A 24,631-nucleotide genomic window follows, 5' to 3' on the forward strand; every position below is an offset into this window, starting at 1 on the left:
GTTCTTTGACCATTTAACTTGTCAATTGACGTGGTTTTAAACCCATTTTTAATTTTTTGAAGTATTCATTTCATTAGCTTGCATAACAAGTTGTGTTGTTATCTTCATTGTCATTAATTGTCTTTGTCTCATTACATCTCATAGTTTCCTCATTATTCTTCCAAAAATAAAGAGTTTGTCCTCATAAAAAGTCAAATCTGTTGGATGATTCTCGATTAGAAAGTTTGGCAATAGAAATTTGAAGATTTCTTATCAGGGCAAATTTATCATTTTATGAGTATTTGTCTAACCATCTACCACATTTAATGGAGACAAGTCTTATGAGCAAAAAAAAAGTGAAAAATGTAAAGTCCGTTAGACTGAAAACCCAAAAGGGCAGTCTAAGCAAAAGTTAGGACAAACAAAAAAAGAAAAAATAAAAAAGAAAAGGAGTAACATGGAGTTCATTAAGTTTTGTCTTAGGATTAACCTTTAAAAAATAAGTAGTCAAGATTTGAAATGATGTATGACCATCACTTGTCACCCAAATTTGAGCCTAAAAATGAAAATTTTCTTCAATTACCTCAAACAAGGCTCACCCTCAAAACAGGGGCAACGCAATGTTCCCATTTAATTCAGCTTGTTTATGATACCATCTAAACAATGAAAAAGGAAAAGAAGAGAAATGAACCAAAGGCATCAAAAAGGAATTGTTTTATCCTTTATGTTATTGGTTAAGGTAACCTCTTACGCTAGTGTGACAAGGAATGTGGTGGTCAAATTCATTAAAAGAGATTTAATTTGCAAATATGGGTTGTCTAAGAGTTGTGTGAATATTTCAAGATTCAACGTCATAATTCTTCACCATGTCGTCCTAAGATGAATGGGCAATAGAAGCAGCAAACAAGAATATTAAAAAGACTATTCAAAAGATGATGGTCACCTATAAGGATTGACACAAAATGCTTTTTTCCGCTCTACAAGGATATCACATTTTTGTTTGCACCTCTACTGGGGCAACTCCGTATTCTCTGGTTTATGGTATGGAAGAAGTCATTCCCATTGAGGTTGAGATACCTTCTCTAAGAGTATTGGCTGAAACCAAACTTGAGGAAGCATAATGGGTTCAGGTTCGCTATGATCAGTTGAACCTAATTGAAGAGAAGAGATTGAATGCCTTGTGTCATGGTCAATTATATCAAAAAAGGATCAAGAGAGCTTTTGCCAAAAAGGTCCTCCCACAAGAGTTTCAAGAAAGAGATTTGGTATTGAAGAAGATCTTACCACCTCAAAAAAAGATCATAGAGGAAAGTGGACGGGAAGATCTATTGAACCCAATAAACTCTGATGCAGTCAAGAAATTCTATGCAAAATAATAACAAAAATAAAAAACTCGCTAGGCTGAAAACCTCAAAAAGGCAGCTTAGGCAAAATTTAGAGCGACCTGCTAGGCTGAAAACTCGAAAAGAGCAGTCTAGGCAAAAGTTAAGGTCTAAAAAGAAAAAATGAAAACAAATAAAAGAAACAAGAGCTCGCTAGGCTGAAAACCTCAAAAAGGCGGTCTAGGCAAAAGTTAGAGCAACCTAGTAGGCTGCAAACTCCAAAAGAAAAACCTAGGCAAAAGACAGAAAAAAAGAGGGGCGAAGAAAAGAAACCGAAAAAGTATTGAAGCCAACACTATAGCAAAAAATCCTTGTTTCAAATAAACTTCAAACACACATTTGAGCCCCTTTGTATCCTTTCTTTCATATCCATCTCACCGACCAGTGTTACAACCCAATAAAATACATACAAATCAAAAATTGGTTGCTTCTTTTTAAAGTTTAGCCTTAAGACAAAACAATTGAACTCATCTATCATTGTTAAAATGATTGCTCAAAAAAAAAAATACAAATGCTCGTAAGACTTGTACATCCATTACATCATGGAGAGAAACAAACATCCGGTGCAAAATCTTCTATTCATCAGTGTTCATTGATTACTATGTTCAATAATTATGAGAATCATTCAAAAGGATAGATTAGGAACAAATCACAAGTCATGCCTTCCTTTGATTCCCCCTTACCCAATTAAATGAGACATTTGTTGTATGTCTCAATCCTCCATCAATTCATACATCAATGTTATTTCCTTGAGTCAGAAAACAAGACAATCACATTCATCATTGTCTCCTATTCTACCCCTGCCTTTCAATACTAAATTGGGACAATCACTTCACACTGGGGCAAAGGATCTCATTGCCATTTCATCACCTTAACTTTCAATTGGAATAATTGTCTAATCCAACTTTGTTCCCTATTTCTTCATAAACCGTGGCAACTCAAATTACTCCTTTTATACCGGGACAAGTTCTCAACTATCATCACATTTTCATTTCAACCATATAAATCATGTGTCTCAAGTTTAATCAGGTCAATGCCTGTATCATCCATATTCCGCCATTCTAAATACAGTTTATCCTTCCCATATGTGTCACTGTTTGATTCTATCCACTCGAGTCTAAGGGGATGTAAATCATTTGCCTCACTTGTTCAAGGTCCAAGTTAATCTAAATTCTTTCACGTTTCACTCCATCAATTTGACATCAAACTGGGGCAATTGCTCAACCTCTTGTCCCCATCAGTTTATCAATCTTTGTCATATCTTGGGGGGTAGTTTGCTCTATTTTCTCTACATCAAAATAAAGTCACGTTCAAATATCCTTTTTGAATAGTCTTTCAAAAAAAAATCATTTGTCATTGTTATGCATGTTGGTTAAATGATGTTTCAAAAGGAATAACATGATGGTGATAATCATTCAATTGATAAGTTAGGCCAAATGAGTCTCACTTGATTCTAGGTGGGATAAGTTTGAAAGGATAAATTGTGAGATCATTTTTCAACGATTCACAAAGAAGAAAATAACAGGATTTCATGGATTTGAAAAAGGATAAAAAAAAGGTGAAAGGACTTTGCATGGATTTGCTTTCTCTAAAGAAAATAATCATTTTATGATTTTCTTTGAAAAAAAAAACAAAAAAACAAAAAAAAACAAAATGAAATGTGTCTATGACACCTCATAAGCATCCCAACACCGAATCAAGCATTACATCATGTGTATTAATATATTCGGAGTGTTCGTTCATGTCCAATGCTCACTTGGCATCCACTTTATTTGCATCAAAGTTTGGTACTTTCCTAATGCATGCATTCAAATTCATCACTTGCATATAAAGTCTCACGCTTGCTTGACATCTATATCATCTATGTTTGAGTTTGACACGTGTTTGACATTCATTACATCATAGTTTGGTACATCCATTCAAATCCAATACTTGTCCAACACCCACATTGTTCACATTAATGTCTAATACTTTGTTTAACACATTCATTCAAGCCCAATGCATACTTGTCATTTGCATCATCAAAAGTTCGGTCCATCTCTGACTCATGCATTCAAGTTCAATACATGCTTAGCATCCACAACATTTGTACCAAAGTTCAATACTTACCATGCACATGTTATCAAGTAATGTACTTGCTTAACACATTCATTGAAGTTTAATATCTACTTTGCATCAACATTGTTTCCATCAAAATTCTCACTTTGTATTCATCCTATACCTGATTGGCATTCACATGATTTGTATCATAGTTCAGTTCTTATCTTGTAGTCGAATTCAAATTCAATACTTGCTTAACATTTTTTTATACTTAAAGTCAAATGCAAAATTTACCCAATGTCTACATGTAGGCACCATTTTGAGTGTATATATCTTCCCATTCGTCTTTTTACTCTTGTGCTTAATATTTTGGGGCTCCCTATCGATGTTTTTCAAGCTCTAAGCTATACGATTTTGAGGTCTATACTTATTTCTCTTTGAGGCCTTATGACCACAACTTTTTAGGCTCTATGCTTATTAGATTTTGAGCTCCCTCTTTATCTCCTTTCAAGGCTTCCTGCCCACACTTTTCAAGTTTCATGTCTATTTGTTTTCAAGTCTTGTGCTCTTTTTCTTTCAAGACTTTTTTCTCATACAATTTTACACTCCTCACCTACAACACTATATTTCACATATTAGATTATGATACTTACTTATTTTTCATATCAGGTCCCCATGTCCACTGTTTTCTAAAAATCTTGAGTTCATGTGCTCACCCTTTTTACATATTGGGTCCCTGCACCCACTACATCTTATATCTTGAGTCCCCGCACTCACTCTTCCCACATGTCAAATCTCTAGATCCATTACATGTTAAATCTTGAGTTCCTGTGCTCACCCTTTTTACATATTGGGTCCTTGCACCCACTACATCTTATATCTTGAGTCCCTGTGCTCACTCTTCTCACATATCAAATCTCTGGATCCACTACATCTTATATCTTGAGTCCTTATGCTCACCCTTTTTACATATTGGGTCCCTTCACCCACTACATCTTATATCTTGAGTCCCTGTGCTCACTCTTCTCACATATCAAATCTCTGGATCCACTACATGTTATATCTTGAGTCCTTGTGCTCACTCTTTTTACATATTGGGTCCATGTGCCCATTACATCTAATATCTTGAGTCCTCGCGCTCACTCTTCTTACATCTCGGGCCTCAGCACCCATTCATGTTATATCTTGAGTCCTTATGCTCACCCTCTGTACATATTGGGTCCTTGCACCCACTACATTTGATATCTTGAGTCCCCGCGCTCACTCTTCTCACATCTCATATCTTTGGATCCACTACATGTTATATGTTGAGTCCCCGCGCTCACTCTTCTCCCATCTTAGGTCCCCGCGCCTAAAACATCTTATATCTTGAGTCTTCGAGCTCACTCTTCACTCATCTTACAACTCGTGCCCCCACGCCTAAAACATCTTATATCTTGAGTCTTCGAGCTCACTCTTCACCCATCTTACAACTCGTGCCCCGCACCTAAAACATCTTATATCTTGAGTCTCCAAGCTCACCCATCTTACAACTCGTTCCCCCACGCCTAAAACATCTTATATCTTGAGTCCCCGCGCTCACTCTTCTTACATTTTGGGTCCCTATGCCCATTACATCTTATATCTTGAGCCTCTATGCTCACTCATTAATCTTTCGAGCTCCCGTGCTCATTCTTTTAATGTTTCAAGCCTCTATGCTCACTCTGTCAATCTTTCGAGCCCCGTGCTCACTCTTTTAATGTTTCAAGCCTTTATACTCACTCTTTCAATCTTTTGAGCCCCCGTGCTCACTCTCTTAATGTTTTGAGCCCTAACGCTCATGTCTTAATGTTTCAAGCCCCCGCGCTCATATCTTAATGTTTCAAGTCCCGTGCTCATGTCATAATAATCAAGCCCCCGCACTCATGTCTTAATGTTTCAAGCCCCCGTGTTCATATCTTAATGTTTCAAGCCCCCGCGCTCATATCTTAATGTTTCAAGCTCTCGTGCTCATGTCATAATGATCAAGCCCCCGCGCTCATGTCTTAATGTTTCAAGCCCCCGTGTTCATATCTTAATGTTTCGAGCCCCAACGCTCATGTCTTAATATTTCGAGCCCCAACGCTCATGTCTTAATGTTTCAAGCTCCCGCGCTCATATCTTAATGTTTCAAGTCCCGTGCTCATGTCATAATGATCAAGCCCCCGCGCTCATGTCTTAATGTTTCAAGCCCCCGTGTTCATATCTTAATGTTTCAAGCCCCCGCGCTCATATCTTAATGTTTCAAGCCACAACACTCATATCTTAATGATCAAGCCCCCACGCTCATATCTTAATGTTCGAGCCCCGCGCTCATGTTTTAATGTTTCAAGCCCCCGCACTTATATCTTAATGTTTCGAGCCCCAACACTCATATCTTAATGATCAAGCCCCCGCGCTCATATCTTAATGTTTCAAGTCCCGTGCTCATGTCTTAATGATCAAGCCCCCACGCTTATATCTTAATGATCAAGCCCCCGCGCTCATATCTTAATGTTTCGAGCCCCAACGCTCATGTCTTAATGTTTCAAGCTCCCGCGCTCATGTTTTAATGTTCGAGCCCCGCGCTCATGTTTTAATGTTTCGAATCTCTGGGCTAACTCTATCAATTTTTCGAGTCTCTGTACTCACTCATGTCTTAATGATCGAGCCCCCGCGCTCATGTTTTAATGTTTTGAGCTTTTGTGCTCACTCCATTAGTCTTTTGAGCCTCCGCACTCACTCTTTCACTGTTTCTGGCCTCTATGCTAATTCTGTTAATGTTCCAAACCCCCACACTCATTCTCTTTTTCTACATTTCGAGTCCTCGAGCTCATAACTCTCAATATTTTGGATCCCTAAGTCTACTATTTTCACATTTTGAGTCCCTGCTCTGATAAGTCGCAATATGTTGGATCCCCGAGTCCACTATTTTCATATTTTGAGTCTCTGCGCTCATAACTCTCGATATTTTGGATTCCCGAGTCCACTATTTTCATATTTTGAGTCCTCACACTCATAACTCTTAACCCTTTGGATCTCTGAGTTCATCACTTTCACATTTCAAGCCCCCGTGCTCTTAACTCTCAACAGTTTGGAACCCTGAGTCTACTATTCTTATTGCTTTTAGTTCTTATATTTTCTAATTTGTGCTAAAATCTCGTGATTATCTTTTCTCTAAGTGGTGAATACGTTCAACTTTTGTCTAAGACGAAATTGGTGTTTTCTTTACTTATATTTTACTACGATAATATGGAAACAAGAGTTGTTTATATTATCTAGTAAAATTAAGTAAAGAGGGGCAACTGTAGTAGCCCAATTTCGTCCGGGAAATGTCAATTTTTGTTTAAAAAAATAGAAAAAAAGGTATATTCAAAAAAGAATAAAAAAAGACAAAAATATAGAAGCCAAATGTAACACCTCATTTTTTATATTTTTATGGAGGGTAATTTAGTAATTTTATATAATTTTAGTAGTCCGGAACGGGCTGTTCCAAAACTGGATCGGGTCGTTCCAAACTTCCAAAAATAACTATAATTTCTAGTCCGGAACGGGCTGTTCCAACCTAACAAAAAGACCTAAAAATTCTAGCCCGGAACGGGCTGTTCCAAAACTGGAACGGGCCGTTCCGGCCTTCAAAAAAGACCTGTAATTTTTAGCCCAGAACGGGCCGTTCCCAAACTGGAACGGGCCGTTCCAACCTTCCAAAAAGAGCTAAATTTCTAGCCCGGAACGGGCCGTTCCAAAACTGGAATGGGCCGTTCCAACCTTACAAAAAACCTTAAAATTTCTAGCCCAGAACGGGCCGTTCCCACAACTGGAACGGGCCGTTCCAATTTTCAAAAAAGACCTATAATTTTTAGGCCAGAACGGCCGTTCTCGAACTACCAAAATACCTAAAAATTTTAGTCCAGAACGGGTCGTTCCGAAATTGGAACAGCTCGTTCCGAAAATGGCCGTTGTGAGTAAAATTGCAACCCCGGACGGATTCAGAACGGGCCGTTCCGGCCCCTCCAGAAAGTCTATAAATAGCGGCCCTTACCTTCCCAAAATACCTAGACACACCCTTCCCACACACATCTCCACCTTGGATCAGAGGGAACCCAGAGAAGGAGACCCACTTCTGTAGCGAAAAATTGTGAGTATATTAAATTCATTTTTATTTATTTATTTATTTATTATTATTTTTTTATATTAGTAATATCTGCTATTAGTTCTTATTTATATTCAAAATGTGATTAAATATCAAAATATAGTGTTACAATATTTAATGTAAATATATGAAATTATTGTATCAAAAATTTTATTGGAGGAATGGTTAATTAGATGTGACATCTTTTTAACCTTTGAATTTAAAGTACAAGTTGTGACAGCTTATCTTTAAGTTTTTCCTCCAAAAACAAAAATGTCCAATCAATAAATTTTTTAATATCATAACATTTCTAGCAATTATTATAATTAAAATTTTATTGAATTGACTTTGGTGTACACCTTAGTCAATTTTATATTTTTAGGGTGAATGAGCTGAGACAGTTCAAGAATCCTATATTTAACAAAAAATAAAATTTAATTAAAAAATATCAACACACAAATATTTTTACAAAGAACTACGTGACTCTGATTCTTTATTACACATGAAGATACGTAGGAGCAAGAACTAAATCTTGTCGAGCCAAAAAATAAAAAAATATATTATCCTCCTTTTTATATAACAATAATAATTTTAACCTTTTTTTCAATGCATAATTTAAATTAGTTAAATAAAATATATTTGATAATTTTAGTGAGATAAATATTTTATAAATTATAAATAATTAGGTTAATTAATTAAAGGTAATCGTCTTAGGACGAACGTTGTGAGGTGCTAATACCTTCCTCATACGTAATCGACTCCTGAACTCAAAAATTTGGTTTTCGCAGACTATTTTCTATTTTATGGTTTTTCCAATGTTTTTCCGTAAAAAATAACATTGGTGGCGACTCCCTCTTTTTCAATTTATTTTTCGCCGTCCCGTCGCGACCGAGGTTGCTACACTATTATAATTAAAATTAAACCATATTAATTAAATGTAATATTAAATGCTAGAGGGAACCGGCCGGACCAAGTTAACTATATATAGAGTACCATACAAAGAGGGAGAGTGACTCTTAAGTATTAATTAATTCTTAATTAAGTTATATTAAAGTTTGTATTATCTTTTGTCAAATTTTTCCCGTATTAAGTGCATTTATTTAGAGTTTTATATATTTTACAGTCAAAATGTGACGAAGTGTGTTAAAAAATTTATATTGAATAATGATATAACTAAAATAAAGTATATTAATTAATAATAAAAATTTGTACATTACAAATCACTTATATATATATATATATATATATGATTAAATTAAACTTAGATTCATATAGTTAAGAGAAAAGTAAAGATTGTGAAAGGCTTAAAAATGTGTTTAAAAGGATGGACTAATTTTTTAAAGCTAAAATTAATAAAATTTATTTGAAATCATCAACGTTACAAGAAAATTAATAAAATCTGTTTGCTGAATTATATTTGAAATCATTAACGTTGATGCTAGTTGGCTTTAACAATTTTATCTATATATGGATAAAAAAATATTGAAAAATATTGATGTTAGTAATATTATTATTAATCGCTTTGCTTCTAGAACGCTATAAAAAAGTTTCACTTTGTGATAATTTAAATATATATTTTGTTTTATAAGGAATAAGTGACATATTTAAGAGCAAATTTAAATATTTTATTGATGATAGATGATAATATAAAAGTATTTTGAATGAAAAATATAATTATATTTTTTATATTAATAAAATATGTTTTTTAAGATATATATTTGTACATAAATAGTCATCATTTTTTGTTTCACTTCGGACTCATCAAATAAAAGGACCAACCCTACAGTAATATTTTAAGAGTTTTTAATATTGTTCTTGAATTACAATTAAGACTTAATCACTTACTTCCATCTCTTAATTTATTTATTTGTTTAGATTTGATATTTTATTATTATTAATAATTGTTGATTTTTAATTAAAATTGATATAATATTATTATTAAAATTGATATATATATATATATATATATATATTAATATTATGTATGAAAAAAATCATATAACTCCTTTCTGTTTTTATCTAACATTCATGACTTTATTTATTATTTATTTTTTATTTTTGTTTATATGATTTACTTGTTCTAAATATGTGAGTTTAGAGGAAGTATATGATTTATATTAACAGAAAGTTAATTTACATATTTATCAAAAATATCGGATCTCCTCTGTATGAAAACTGATTTACTTTTTTTTGTATCAAAAATATCAACAAAAAAAAAAATTATCCAAAATTTTCCCTTTTTATTTTGATATATTTATTTTTTAATTACTTTGAGTAACAATTTTGATATATATATATATATATATAATTATTTTCAGTAGTAATTTATTTTATGATAATATTTATTTATATATAAAAATATTTTGGAGAATATTATTGAAGGAAATTATTAGAGAAAGTTATTCAGAGCAAATTTATTAGAGGGAAGTTTATTTGAGGAAACTATTAAAGAAATATTTATTAAATAGAAGTTTTGGAAGGAAGAAGTTATTTTTTTTATAAACACATACAAACACATATATATATAGATAGATAAATAATATTTAAATATTTTAGTAGGACTATTATATATATCAAACTCTCATATTATGTTGAATAATTAACGTGTGTTTATATTGATCGAATTTTTTACTCAATACTCACATTAATTTTGAATTGAGTTTCATTCTTCTATTTCCTTTATTAATGGGTGATATATAAAATATTCTATTACAAATTCTTCCTAAATCTCTCTTGACTTTGTAATGAAAGGTGTCTTTATTTAATTTAAACTTTATATATATTTTTATTTTATAAATTATATGAATGGAGAATAATATATTATATATTAAAAGGATGGACTAATTTTTTAAAGCTAAAATTAATAAAATTTATTTGAAATCATCAACGTTACAAGAAAATTAATAAAATCTATTTGCTGAATTATATTTGAAATCATCAACGTTGATGCTAGCTGGCTTTAACAATTTTATCTATATATGGATAAAAAAATGTTGAAAAATATTGATGTTGTGACACCCTTCTACCCCATAATAGATAAGTAACAACAATAAGAATAATTCAATAAATATAACATCAAGAAGGGTCCACATATTTTAATAAAAACTCATAGGTTCACAAGTCTTGAAATAAATAGAAATAATAATAATAATAATAATAATAATAATAATAATAATAATAAAGTTTTACTCTTAAAAGAAAATTATCAAGGTCTCTAAAGAAAAATGAAAGGGATCCAGAATTTACAAATATAAGGTGAATATAAAACTCCTAAAAATAAGTCTCCTCAAACGACAAATAACAATTCATAACTAAAGCATCTTAAATTCATGCCCCAATGTCACATCCTATCAGAGCAGAACCCTTTCCCTTTAGAACTCAACACTATGAGTGCCTTCATCTTCACCTAAAAGAAAACCACATAAAAACAGGACGGTGAGAGATAGATAACATCATATATGAACATAAAGCTACCCAATTCCCACCCCACACCGTGCACCAAAATATCATCATTAACTATACACAACAAATACATCTCATATAATTACCAAACATCATTTTTTTTTTCAATCATACAAGCTTTCATACACATGCTCACTATATGCTCATACACATCTCCTCTCCTAAGAGTCTCAACTTGGCACTCCGCACAATGGGCGTACCTCGTCAATTCCCTTAGTTGTTGCCAATGCGGGCATACCGTTCTCACACCCTCCCAGGGCCGGTATGTTGCACGGTTAAACACCCAGCGGCCCGTGCAAAGGCAATCCACCCACCGTTAAACCCTCTGTGGCAGTGAGCTGCGCAGTTAAACACCCAACGGCCCACGCATGGAATGCCTCCCGTCATGGTCCCCCCTGTCTCAACCCCTCTCTGGGCCCAGGGTCCAATGCAATTTAGCCACGTCTGGCTTCTCAAGCACCACATGCAACTCATAAGTCTCATGCAACTCATGCATCCCACGTAACTCATAATTAATGCATCTCCATTATATAACATCATCACATGTCAATAACAATCCATGCAATATCATCCTCACATGCTAGGTACCTATCATTAAGTTATCAACATCATAGACCACAAATTTCACATAATTCTTCACACACATCAGAATATCTATGACATTCAGTTAATAATTTAACCATAACTCGAGATATACATATCCTTTCTAAGTGATCCCAACTCCATTAGAATCCTAACATCAATATCTACAACTTTCATGAAGAACACAAATCCTAATAAAGTCTTTTAGGTTACCATTCAGGGCTCACAAAAATTGATGTTGTGGTTCGCACACAGATTGGAAGGCTCAAATTGCAACTCACATAACTTGATCAAATATTAATATTTTTACACGATTCTTGTGTCTAAATGGTAGCCCAGATGTCTAGTTTCTAAAAAAACAAACGGCACTCGATTTGGATAACTACACAGAAATATATTGCAAAATTACAAACGTATATCGGGGTCCCGACGCCCGACGCCCAAAACTGGCGCTTAGCGCCCAAATCTCTGCCCAGACTCCCCTCTGTGAAATTAAACCTGCGTTTTACGAGTTTCAACAAGGTTTTTACCAATTTTCACTACTTCTACACCCCGTTGGTTCAGTTTAACTCCATTTATATTCTTCATACGTTCCAAATCAATCCATACACATCTGAAGCCTCAAAAATTGGTTTCCATTGGTTTTACAAAAAAAAAATCTAAACTCTTCTTAACACATAAAATTCAAGTTATCAAATTTAAGGATAAAGAATTAACAAGAAAGCCCCAATGGAATTCAAAGACAATTCAAGAAATAAGTTCTTCCAAATGAATTAAGAATTTAGAACATCGATTGCACAGATAATCGTTCAGAATTTTAAATAGAGTTCCTAGAGGGACTTAGGGATTGCCCTCACTACCCGAACACCCCTATATTCACATATGAAGAAACCCATCCCCCCCGTACCTGGATAAATAGGAACTCGGGCAGAACCTCCTCCTCTTTTTCCTTAAACAAGGATCGGAACTAAAACTGGAGTAGAACCTCATCCTTTGAGTTCCTCTTGGTCTTCAGAGAGAAGAAGAGGAACGAAAGAGAGAACAGAAGAGAAGAGAGAGTGAGAATGAGAGGTGTGTAGAAATGAGAGGATTTGAGGCCTATTTATAGGATTTTTCGCCCACCTACCACTAAGGCCCGTTCCAAAATCGGAACGTCCCGTTCTGAGCCCTTCAAACCTACGTAAATTTTTCAACTGGAACGGCCCGTTCCCAAACCAGAACGGCCCGTTCTCAAACCCAACAGAACGGCCCGTTCTGCTTCCAGAACGGCCCGTTCTGCTTCCAGAACGGCCCGTTCTGCTTCCAGAACGGCCCGTTTTCCAAACCAGAACGGCCCGTTCTCCCATCAGAACGGCCCGTTCTGCTTCTACAATTTTGGCCATACTCACTATTCCAGAACGGCCCGTTTCAAAATTGAAACGCCCGTTCTGGGCCACGAATTGGGCTTTTGGCCCACAAAAAAATGGGCTGTTACAATACTCCCCTCCCTTAAGAAATTTCGTCCCCGAAATTTTTGTAATGGTAGACTTCTCTCTTCTTACTTTCTAATCCTTATGCAACCTCACTACCTTACTGATATACAACTTTATCAATTTTATCAAAGGATTTCTAAAGGTAAGACATATAAACTTGGCGAGTCTATCCACTGAAACACAAATAAAATCAATCTCTTAAGCGTCTTAGACAAACCTACCACTAAGGTCTATCCACTCACCATCTCACTTCCAAAATAGAGCGTGTAAGTGCTACAAAAATTCCTAAAGACTTCCAGCATACTAAACACGAGTATACAAATTCCTCTCCTCCTCCCTTTATCTTAGGCCACCATGCTTCTATTGCACCACTCTGATACATCCTTCTAAGGTCCCGACACATCTCAGTAACTCCTAAACGAATGTTAAGAATACTCTTATGTCCTTCCTCTAAGATCATTTTTCTTAATTCAAGGTTACTAAGCACCCAAGTTTGTTCTTGCACCTCAAAACAATGTCGATTTCTACTCAGAAATGGTTATCTATACTTCTACCAATTTCTCTACTTGGTTTCCTAAGAAAGGATCTGACTCCTAGGCTTCTCTAATTTTATTTATTAATTCACTAGTCACTTTCAACATAATCAATTCAATGATCCTAAGGATAATCTCACACACCAAGCATAAGTCTCTAAATTCTTCAATCAAATCCAACCCTTAAATCATCAAAAATAATATATCAGAGGTCATCATAATCAAGGCATCTGCCATAATATTGGTTTTACTTCTATGATCATCTCTAAAGATCAAGCACCTAAGCGTAAGTTTACTAGGTATACATATCAGATCTCTAATTTCACTACTCCATCTACACCCAAGTTAAACTCTTATCCATCACCTTATCCTATAGCATCATATCTTGTCACCAAAATGAATCAACTAATAATGCTTCTCCAATTTCCTTCAACAATCCATTCGTTACTCAAGTCATACTTAGTCTCACACTACTAAGGGTAACCTTATAAGCCAAACTTAAATCTCTAATTTGAGCCAAAAAGATTCATCTCTCTAATCATAAGGGAAGACAAATATAAAGGTCTCATACTCAAAGCATCGGTCACCAAAATGGCTTTGCCTGGATAACAAATAAGATCAAAATCTTATTCCTTAAGAAATCTCAACTATCTCTTTTATCTCATATTCAACTCCTTTGGTCAAAAGATATTTAAGGTTCTTATGATCACTAAATACCTCAAGCTTAGAATCATATAGGTAGTGTCTCCAAATCTTAGTATAAATGACAAAATTGCTAACTCAAGGTTATGGGTAAGGTAATTCCTCTCATGAATTCTCAATTTCCTAGAAGCATAAGCTACTATTGTTCCTTCTTGCATCAACACTCTGTCCAAACCTATCTTAGAAGCATCAACCTATACCACAAAAAGTTTACTAAGATCAACCAATGCTAACACTAGTGCACTAGTCGATCTTTCCTTAAAAGTTTGAAAACTACTCTCGCACTTACTATCCCCCACAAGGACAACACTCTTCCTAGACGACCTAGTCAAAAGTAATGCTATCTTAGAAATTTACTCAATAAATCTCTAATAGTAATGAGCTAACCCAAGAAACTCTTAACCTCATTAATAGACTCAAGTATCTCTCACTTAAGCACAACTTCTATATCAGATAGATCTACGGCATACCTCCGCCAGAAATTACAGGACCTAGAAAACTCACTTCATACAATCAAAAATCATACTTAGGTTAATTAGCGTATAGCCGTCTTGGATACATCTTCATCCTCATCTCCAATATGATGATATCACACCCTAAGGTAAATCTTACTAAACACATAAATACTTGTTAATTGATCCATAAGGTCATCTGTCCTCATATCAACATACATGCACATCAAATCATATTAGAATACCTACTTTAAACCTTCATATATATACCATTCCTAAGCATGTACGAATCAATCACCATTTACTCCATATAGCATGTACATGAACCAACTTTACCACATAGCATCATATCATCTTAAAAAATCTCTCAATGACAAAACCTCAAAACATCATATCCAAATCTATTTTTTTTTTTTTATCCTTGCTATGCCTAACAACTCAAAAACATCATTATAGCATATACCTACTTTCAACAATTGTCAAAGAAAATGACACACAAAGAGTTATACTCATCCAAATGATCTCAAACCTATCTCAAAAGAAAGCTAAGAAAATAAGATACAACTCTTATGAAGACATAAGATTCCAAAAAGATCATCTTCTTAGCTAAAAATTTCAAAAACCTCAGCAGATATATTCGGCGCTTACAGCTAGACCTTTGATCACTAAAGTAGCTATAACTGGAGTTCTAGACCTTAGTTTTACCTAATTCCAGTTCCATTGGAAAGATAACGTCCAAGGCTATAACTTTTGTGAAGACCATAAAATCTAAATCTGTCAATATGGTAGTCATAATGGCACAACAAAACTGCAGCCAAAATATCCTCTACACCAAACAGCAATAGTATATCAATATATCTAAGGCCACAAAAATACACCAACCCTTCCAAACTCACACCTCAACTTCATATTCAAGTTTCCCACTACAATCCTAAACCAAAAAAACTCACATATTTAGCACAACAGACTTAGAAAATAAAACTCACATGCTACCTAAACCATAAACGGTAAACATGCCAACACCAACACTCAAGGGAATTACCAACATTTCAATCTCTCGCCAAGGAGACAATCACCTTAGATTCAATCGCTACAACTATAGATGTCAGAAACTTCACCAATCGCAAACTCTTAGTACACTCGACAAATCAATGTATCACTCACATCTAAAGTTCTAGTTGGCTAGCACAAGGCTTCGTTCACTATTACTGGCACATATGTTTGCAACACGAGCGATACTATTTAACCACTACTTCTTACATAAGTAAGAAGTATCAAAACCAATGAGTAATCATCAACTAAGCTATATCATGTCTTCCAGATAAATCCTAAGAACACAATGTACACAAATAAATAAACAAAATCAATCATCACATTAGCACATCAATAAGTTACAGTCAAATCATCACATTACTCATCTACCAAACAAGCATAGTAGACTCATAACTCACGGCCGATTGGATCGACCTGCTCTGATACCACTAAATGTGACACCCTTCTACCCCATAATAGATAAGTAACAACAATAAGAATAATTCAATAAATATAACATCAAGAAGGGTCAACATATTTTAATAAAAACTCATAGGTTCACAAGTCTTGAAATAAATAGAAATAATAATAATAATAATAATAAAGTTTTACTCTTAAAAGAAAATTATCAAGGTCTCTAAAGAAAAATGAAAGGGATCCAGAATTTACAAATATAAGGTGAATATAAAACTCCTAAAAATAAGTCTCCTCAAACGACAAATAACAATTCATAACTAAAGCATCCTAAATTCATGCCCCAATGTCACATCCTATCAGAGCAGAACCCTTTCCCTTTAGAACTCAACACTATGAGTGCCTTCATCTTCACCTAAAAGAAAACCACATAAAAACAGGACGGTGAGAGATAGATAACATCATATATGAACATAGAGCTACCCAATTCCCACCCCACACCGTGCACCAAAATATCATCATTAACTATACACAACAAATACATCTCATATAATTACTAAACATCATTTTTTTTTCAATCATACAAGCTTTCATACACATGCTCACTATATGCTCATACACATCTCCTCTCCTAAGATTCTCAACTTGGCACTCCGCACAATGGGCGTACCTCGTCAATTCCCTTAGTTGTTGCCAATGCGGGCATACCGTTCTCACACCCTCCCAGGGCCGGTATGTTGCACGGTTAAACACCCAGCGGCCCGTGCAAAGGCAATCCACCCACCGTTAAACCCTCTGTGGCCAGTGAGCTGCGCAGTTAAACACCCAACGGCCCACGCATGGAATGCCTCCCGTCATGGTCCCCCCTGTCTCAACCCCTCTCTGGGCCCAGGGTCCAATGCAATATAGCCACGTCTGGCTTCTCAAGCACCACATGCAACTCATAAGTCTCATGCAACTCATGCATCCCACGTAACTCATAATTAATGCATCTCCATTATATAACATCATCACATGTCAATAACAATCCATGCAATATCATCCTCACATGCTAGGTACCTATCATTAAGTTATCAACATCATAGACCACAAATTTCATAATTATTCTTCACACACATCACAATATCTATGACATTCAGTTAATAATTTAACCATAACTCGAGATATACATATCCTTTCTAAGTGATCCCAACTCCATTAGAATCCTAACATCAATATCTACAACTTTCATGAAGAACACAAATCCTAATAAAGTCGTTTAGGTTACCATTCAGGGCTCACAAAAATTGATGTTGTGGTTCGCACACAGATTGGAAGGCTCAAATTGCAACTCACATGACTTGATCAAATATTAATATTTTTACACGATTCTTGTGTCTAAATGGTAGCCCCAGATGTCTAGTTTCTAACAAAACAAACGGCACTCGATTTGAATAACTACAAAGAAAGATATCGCAAAATTACAAACGTATGTCGGGGTCCCGACGCCCGACGCCCAAAACTGGCGCTTAGCGCCCAAATCTCTGCCCAGACTCCCCTCTGTGAAATTAAACCTGCGTTTTACGAGTTTCAACAAGGTTTTTACCAATTTTCACTACTTCTACACCCCGTTGGTTCATTTTAACTCCATTTATATTCTTCATACGTTCCAAATCAATCCATACACATCTCAAGCCTCAAAAATTGGTTTCCATTGGTTTTACAAAAAAAAAATCTAAACTCTTCTTAACACATAAAATTCAAGTCATCAAATTTAAGGATAAAGAATTAACAAGAAAGCCCCAATAGAATTCAAAGACAATTCAAGAAATAAGTTCTTCCAAATGAATTAAGAATTTAGAACATCGATTGCACAGATAATCGTTCAGAATTTTAAATAGAGTTCCTAGAGGGACTTAGGGATTGCCCTCACTACCCGAACACCCCTATATTCACATATGAAGAAACCCATCCCCCCGTACCTGGATAAATAGGAACTCGGGCAGAACCTCCTCCTCTTTTTCCTTAAACAAGGATCGGAACTAAAACTGGAGTAGAACCTCATCCTTTGAGTTCCTCTTGGTCTTCAGAGAGAAGAAGAGGAACGAAAGAGAGAACAGAAGAGAAGAGAGAGTGAGAATGAGAGGTGTGTAGAAATGAGAGGATTTGAGGCCTATTTATAGGATTTTTCGCCCACCTACCACTACGGCCCGTTCCAAAATCGGAACGGCCCGTTCTGAGCCCTTCAAACCTACGTAAATTTTTCAACTGGAACGGCCCGTTCCCAAACCAGAACGACCCGTTCTCAAACCCAACAGAACGGCCCGTTCTGCTTCCAGAACGGCCCGTTCTCCAAACCAGAACGGCCCGTTCTCCCATCAGAACGGCCCGTTCTCCCATCAGAACGGCCCGTTCTGCTTCTACAATTTTGGCCATACTCACTATTCCAGAACGGCCCGTTTCAAAATTGAAACGGCCCGTTCTGGGCCACGAATTGGGCCTTTGGCCCACGAAAAAATGGGCTATTACAGATGTTAGTAATATTATTATTAATCGCTTTGCTTCTAGAACGCTATAAAAAAGTTTCACTTTGTATTAATTTCTATATATATTTTGTTTTATAAGGAATAAGTGACATATTTATTAAGAGCAAATTAAAATATTTTATTGATGATAGATGATAATATAAAAGTATTTTGAATGAAAAATATAATTATATTTTTTTTATATTAATAAAATATGTTTTTTAAGATATATATTTGTACATAAATAGTCATCGTTTTTTGTTTCACTTCGGACTTATCAAATAAAAGGACCAACCCTACATAATATTTTAAGAGTTTTTAATGTTGTTCTTGAATTACAATTAAGACTTAATCACTTACTTCCATCTCTTAATTTATTTATTTGTTTAGATTTGATATTTTATTATTATTAATAATTGTTGATTTTTAATTAAAATTGATATAATATCATCTTTTCCATCCAATTAAGTTAGTGTCATTAACTCTATAATTTCTGGTGATTTTAATTTACACTTAATGTCCATTTTTAACCGACACTATTAATTTTTTTGAATTTTATACCATGTAAGTTTTAATTAGAGATTCAACGAATCATATCAATATTAAAGATTTTAACAAATTATATTATTATTAAACATTCGATGAATAAGGATATATTTTAAGAAATAACTTATTTAAGATATTATATAATAAGTTTTTATGTAATAAGATCTTAATTTATAATTAACATTAAACATTCAATGAATTCGAATAATGATATGTTTTAAGAAATAACTTCTTTAAGATCTTATATAATAAGTTTTTATATGATAAGATCTTATAATATTATAAGTGTTTAAAATTTAATAAATCTTTGTATTTGTATAATTATTTAAATACTTATAGGATGTTATTTTATTTTAAAAATAAAGAAAAATTATTATAATTAAATTTTGATTGAAAGTAAAATAAAAATATAAAAAGTAACTAATTAAATAAATTTCAAAAATGACATTCTATATCACAATAATATTAAAATGATTTTATCTATAATTTTTTTAAAAAAAATAAAAATAATATTAAAAATTATATATTTTTTTAATTATAAATACTAGAGAGGTTGAATCACTTTGTGCCACTAATAATGATAGGCAGATAGAATATTAGAAGATTTTATGTAGTTATTTAGAGAGAATATAATTTTTTTTATATCCAAAGAAAAAGTGTTATACATAAAACTTTAAAATTTTGTTAAAATTTCAAAATTGAACTATTATTATTGTTATTATAAATATGTTATTATTTTAAATTTGAAATACTATTATTTTGCATTTAAATTAAATTATATTAATCATTATTTTCAAGTTTAAATTCAAAATATTATTTATATATTAATTTAATTAATAAAAAATATAATGTAGTAATTTTAAAAATAATTATATTTTAAAGATATTTATTTCATATTATTTATAGGAGTTAAAATGGTAGTTTTTTTTTCAAAATAAAAAATATATTTTTAAAACGCACAGAGAGGAGAGGGACGGGTTTAAACCCTAAATATACGAGTTTAAACGTCACAGAGAAAGAGAGGCACCACTTTTTCTCTCTACCTATCTTCAAAATCGTGAGTACCGCGAAATCGGCGAAGAGGTATATATGTGTCATTCTTTTTACTCATCTGATTCATTCTTCTAATCTCCTGCTTCGTTTCACTCATATGTCTATTCAATCGTTATTTTCTCTTGCCATTGAAATATCTATCATAAATTTCAATGTTTGTTAGTTTCTAGTAGATTAATAACCTAGCTCAGTTGGTAGATTGCGTCTTTCAATTTGTATCCTTGGAGTGTGATTTATGGCTAAATACTGAATCCACCAAGACACGGATGATTGACACAATTGCTGCTCTTAATTATGCAAATTATCTTAATATTATATGCTGTCCTGCATATCTGCATTCCTTGCTGGACACTGTCCATAATAATGGATTTGCTCAAAGACATAGGACACTTGATTTATAGATGAAGATTGTGGGAAAGAGGGATTACAATGTGTATAGAGGGAGGAAACCTTGTTGGTTTGACTCACATCGTAGATTTTTACCCAACAATCATGTATTTAGAAAGAATATAAAAGCCTTTAGAAAAGGGGAACAAGAACGAGATGGGCCGCCACCTTGTTTGACTCCAGGTCAAGTGTGGCATAGAGTGAAGGATTTGCCAAAAGTTACAGAAAGTGGTGTCTTACCAATAGATGGACATGGAGAGTGGCATAATTGGACAAAAAGAAGTATTTTTTGGGATCTTCCATACTGGAAAGATAATTTGCTAAGGCACAATCTTGATGTCATGCATATAGAGAAAAACTTTTTTGATAACATATTCAACACTATCATGAATGTGAGTGGTAAGAAAAAAGACAATGAGAAGGCAAGGAAGGATTTAGCTTTGTATTGTAGACGACCAGACTTGGAGTTGAAGTCGTTGGTTAACGGTAAGATGTTAAAGCCAAAGGCAAACTACTCTTTAACTACAATAGAAGCAAAGCTAGTATGTTCTTGGATAAAAGATCTAAAGATGCCTAATGGTTATTCTTCTAACTTGGCAAGATGTGCTGATGACAAGGGAAGGGTGCATGGGATGAAAAGTCATGATTGTCATGTATTTATGGAGTGCTTACTTCCTATTGCATTTAGTTCTTTACCAAAGCATGTTTTAAATCCATTGATTGAAGTTAGTCATTTCTTCAAAGATTTATGCTCTGCAACATTGAAGGAGGATGACTTATGTAGGATAAAAGACAATATTCCAATAATACTCTGCAAGTTGGAAAGAATATTTCCTCCTAGCTTTTTTGATTCAATGGAGCATTTGCCTATTCATCTTCCATATGAAGCAAGTCTTGGTGGACCGGTGCAATATAGGTGGATGTACCCATTTGAAAGGTATTATAATTAACAACATATTCTATTTAATTTTTTAATGCTTATCAAGCATCACCTAGTTATTTAATTTTGTAGATTCATGGGCATTTCTAAACGATCAGTGAAAAATAAGGCAAGGGTTGAAGGATCAATCTGTGCGGCTTACTTGCATCGAGAGACAACTCATTTTTGTTCCCATTATTTCAATCACTTCATGTTATCAACAACGAGTAATAGAAATGAAATGGTAAATGAAAGGGAAAATCTTCCACCGATGTTATCAGTCTTTAACCAACCTGGTCGCCATTCTGGTAAGGAGATGGTTAAATGGTTAACCGATGAACAACACAATTCAGCCCATGTTCATGTGTTGATCAACTGCACTAAAGTTAAATCGTACCTTGAGTAAGCATTTGACAATGAATATTTTCATTATTGTACAACTTATCTTGTATTCTAATCTTAACCTCACCCTTCAAGTGATATATTTGGGCAGTTTATTCATGCAAACTCAAGAAAATGCTTTTGTTCGTATACATGCTGATTTTCCTAGATGGTTCAAGGAACAAGTATGTATATAACAATTTATTTTAATTCCCCATTATATATACATTAATTAAAATATAACTTTTCATCTGTCTTACATGCACACAGGTTCACAACGAGCCTTTAAATGGGACAAACCAACACTTAAGGGATTTGTCAAATAAGCCATTTAGATGTGTTAAAGAATGGCACACATATTTTGTTAATGGATACAAGTTTCAAAACTTATGCTTGGTGCAAGGAGAAAAAAATCATTAATAGTGGAGTTTATGTAAAGGGCATTACAGAAGGAGGTGAAGATGATTTCTATGGGGTCATTCAACACATATATGAACTTCAATACAATACTTTAAGTTATCCCAAGAAAGTGGTTGTATTTTATTGTGATTGGTTTGATCCGTCAAGAAGAGGTACAAGAGTGGATCCAAAATATAATATAGTGGATATCCAGATTGATGCAAGATATAAAGAGTTTGATCCATTTATCATTGCACATAATGTAAGGCAAGTGTATTATGTCCCATATCCAACAACACGAATGGATAAACGTGGTTGGTTTGTTGCAATCAAAACAAAGCCAATGGGCCGTATAGAATTTGATGATGTGGAAGATGAAGTGGCTAGATGAAATGACACATACTAATGAAGTCATTGAAGTTGAAGGTATTTTAGGACTACAAGATGTACAAGGTGATCTTGAAGAAGTTGATGAGCCTGAAGAATCCCTACAACATGTTGAAGTACAAGAGGATGAGGAGGAAGAAGAAGAGGAATCAAATGAAGGGGAATTAGAAGAAGACTTTGATGAATATAGCTCTGAAGAGGATTAGGCAATAAGGATAAATGTCTTAAAAAGTTACTAGGACAGGATTTTATAATTTATTTTTATGTATTTTGTGGTACAACTATATTCATTTATCACAATGATTATATTGGTTTTATCCCTCTATTTAGTTCTCTGTTTTTATGATGCATTTGAATCACTTAATCATAATATATATTATTTATACATGTTAATTTTGATTTATTATTCACAATATTATTATTCCTATATACACATGACAGGAGAAGGTTCCTCTCTTGGTAATAAGGGAAAGGAGAAAGGAAAGCCGAAGAAGTCACGTTATGTAATTAAATTATTTCCAGGAACAAATACCCCTGGTGATGGAGGAGGCCCATGGGCTAAGGGCCCAACTACTAGGGCTATGGCAAGAAGGATGCATGAAGAGTGGGCCCAAGCCCAAGAAAGGCCCATCACTTTATTTTGTTGGGCTTTGTCTCAAGCCCATTAGATTAGGGTTAGTGTAGGATTGGGCCTTGGTGCCTTGTATTTCTTTTTTGGGCCTTGTATTTTCGGCCACTTAGGTTAGGCATTTCATTTGAAGGTCATTTGAAATTAGGGTTAATTAAGGTTGCATGTGAATTGTCATTAGAATGTAATTAGCTTTGCATTTGATATGCATTTCGGCCATGTGCACACATGCACATGGTGTGACCGAAATGCAACTCAAATGGAAGGCAAATTACATTCCAAATGAGGTGCACATGGGAGGTTCCGGGTTTGGCTCCCAAAATTTGAATTTTGAATTCAAATTTTGGGCGCCTAAGGTTAAGTAACCATACCATGGTTTCACTTAACCTTAGGCTAACCCATGGTTCACTTTGACCTAATTTTCTCTATATATTCTATATGGCCGAGACTTGTAGCTACTTTTGGAATTTATTGATGAGTTTTCTCTCTTTAGAAATCTCCTTCTCCGAAAGTCACACCTCCTAAACTCTACCCTACTTGAGCTCCTCTCCTTGTCCTAACTCTTTCTTCTCCGGACTTGGCTAGAAGCAAGCCTAGGTCACATTGAAGCCAATTGGAGTCTTCTTCCTTGATGTTCTTCTAAGGAATTCCAAGAGGCTTGAAGTGTTCTTGAGATTTCCAAGTGGAATCTCATCACCTGGATCATCTACTCGAACCCCATCAAACTTACCATCTCCATCACCATCACTTTCCTCAATTGCTGCACCCACACCATCCCCAGTTATTGAACCCACTCAATCACCATCTCCACTTGTTGCACCCACACATGCACCATCGTCTATTGCTGCAACCACACCATCCCCAAATGCTACAACCACTCGATCACCAAGTTCATTTGTTGCACCCACACAAGCACCTTCGCTAGTTGTTGAACCCACACGATCACCATCTCCATTTATTGCAGTCACACCATCCCCAACTGCTACAAGGGTTCCATCATCTTCTAGATCTATAAATGGAGATGATTTAGACTTGGGAGCAGAAGACCCCCCACCCAATGATCGCCCAGTAATTGAACCTATTGGGACAGGGTAAGAATAAATTAGAATTTATTTTTCATCATTCACTATCTTTTTAATTTTGCTAACCTTTTTTTTTTGTATTTAGGTTTGAACCATCCCTTATTGCTACTCATGCTATCACACAGACCATTAAGCAACATTTTCTTCATCCATGGCCTACATGGGG

At 34.4% G+C, this 24,631-nt stretch overlaps 1 protein-coding gene across 1 annotated transcript; it reads left to right on the forward strand.

The window, feature by feature from the left end:
• Nucleotides 1-20,683: 20,683 nt before the first annotated feature.
• On the forward strand, nucleotides 20,684-22,759 carry LOC145949903 (uncharacterized). The gene is made up of 4 exons (XM_083060807.1): nucleotides 20,684-21,606; nucleotides 21,682-21,981; nucleotides 22,082-22,154; nucleotides 22,373-22,759. Exons 1-4 carry the CDS (start codon nucleotides 20,684-20,686, stop codon nucleotides 22,757-22,759), a joined length of 1,683 nt encoding a protein of 560 aa, XP_082916933.1.
• The last annotated feature ends 1,872 nt before the right edge of the window (nucleotides 22,760-24,631 follow it).

Source organism: Cajanus cajan, chromosome 7 (assembly GCF_000230855.2).
Source record: "Cajanus cajan strain Asha chromosome 7, NIPB_CcT2T_4, whole genome shotgun sequence".
Taxonomy (NCBI): Eukaryota; Viridiplantae; Streptophyta; class Magnoliopsida; order Fabales; family Fabaceae; genus Cajanus; species Cajanus cajan.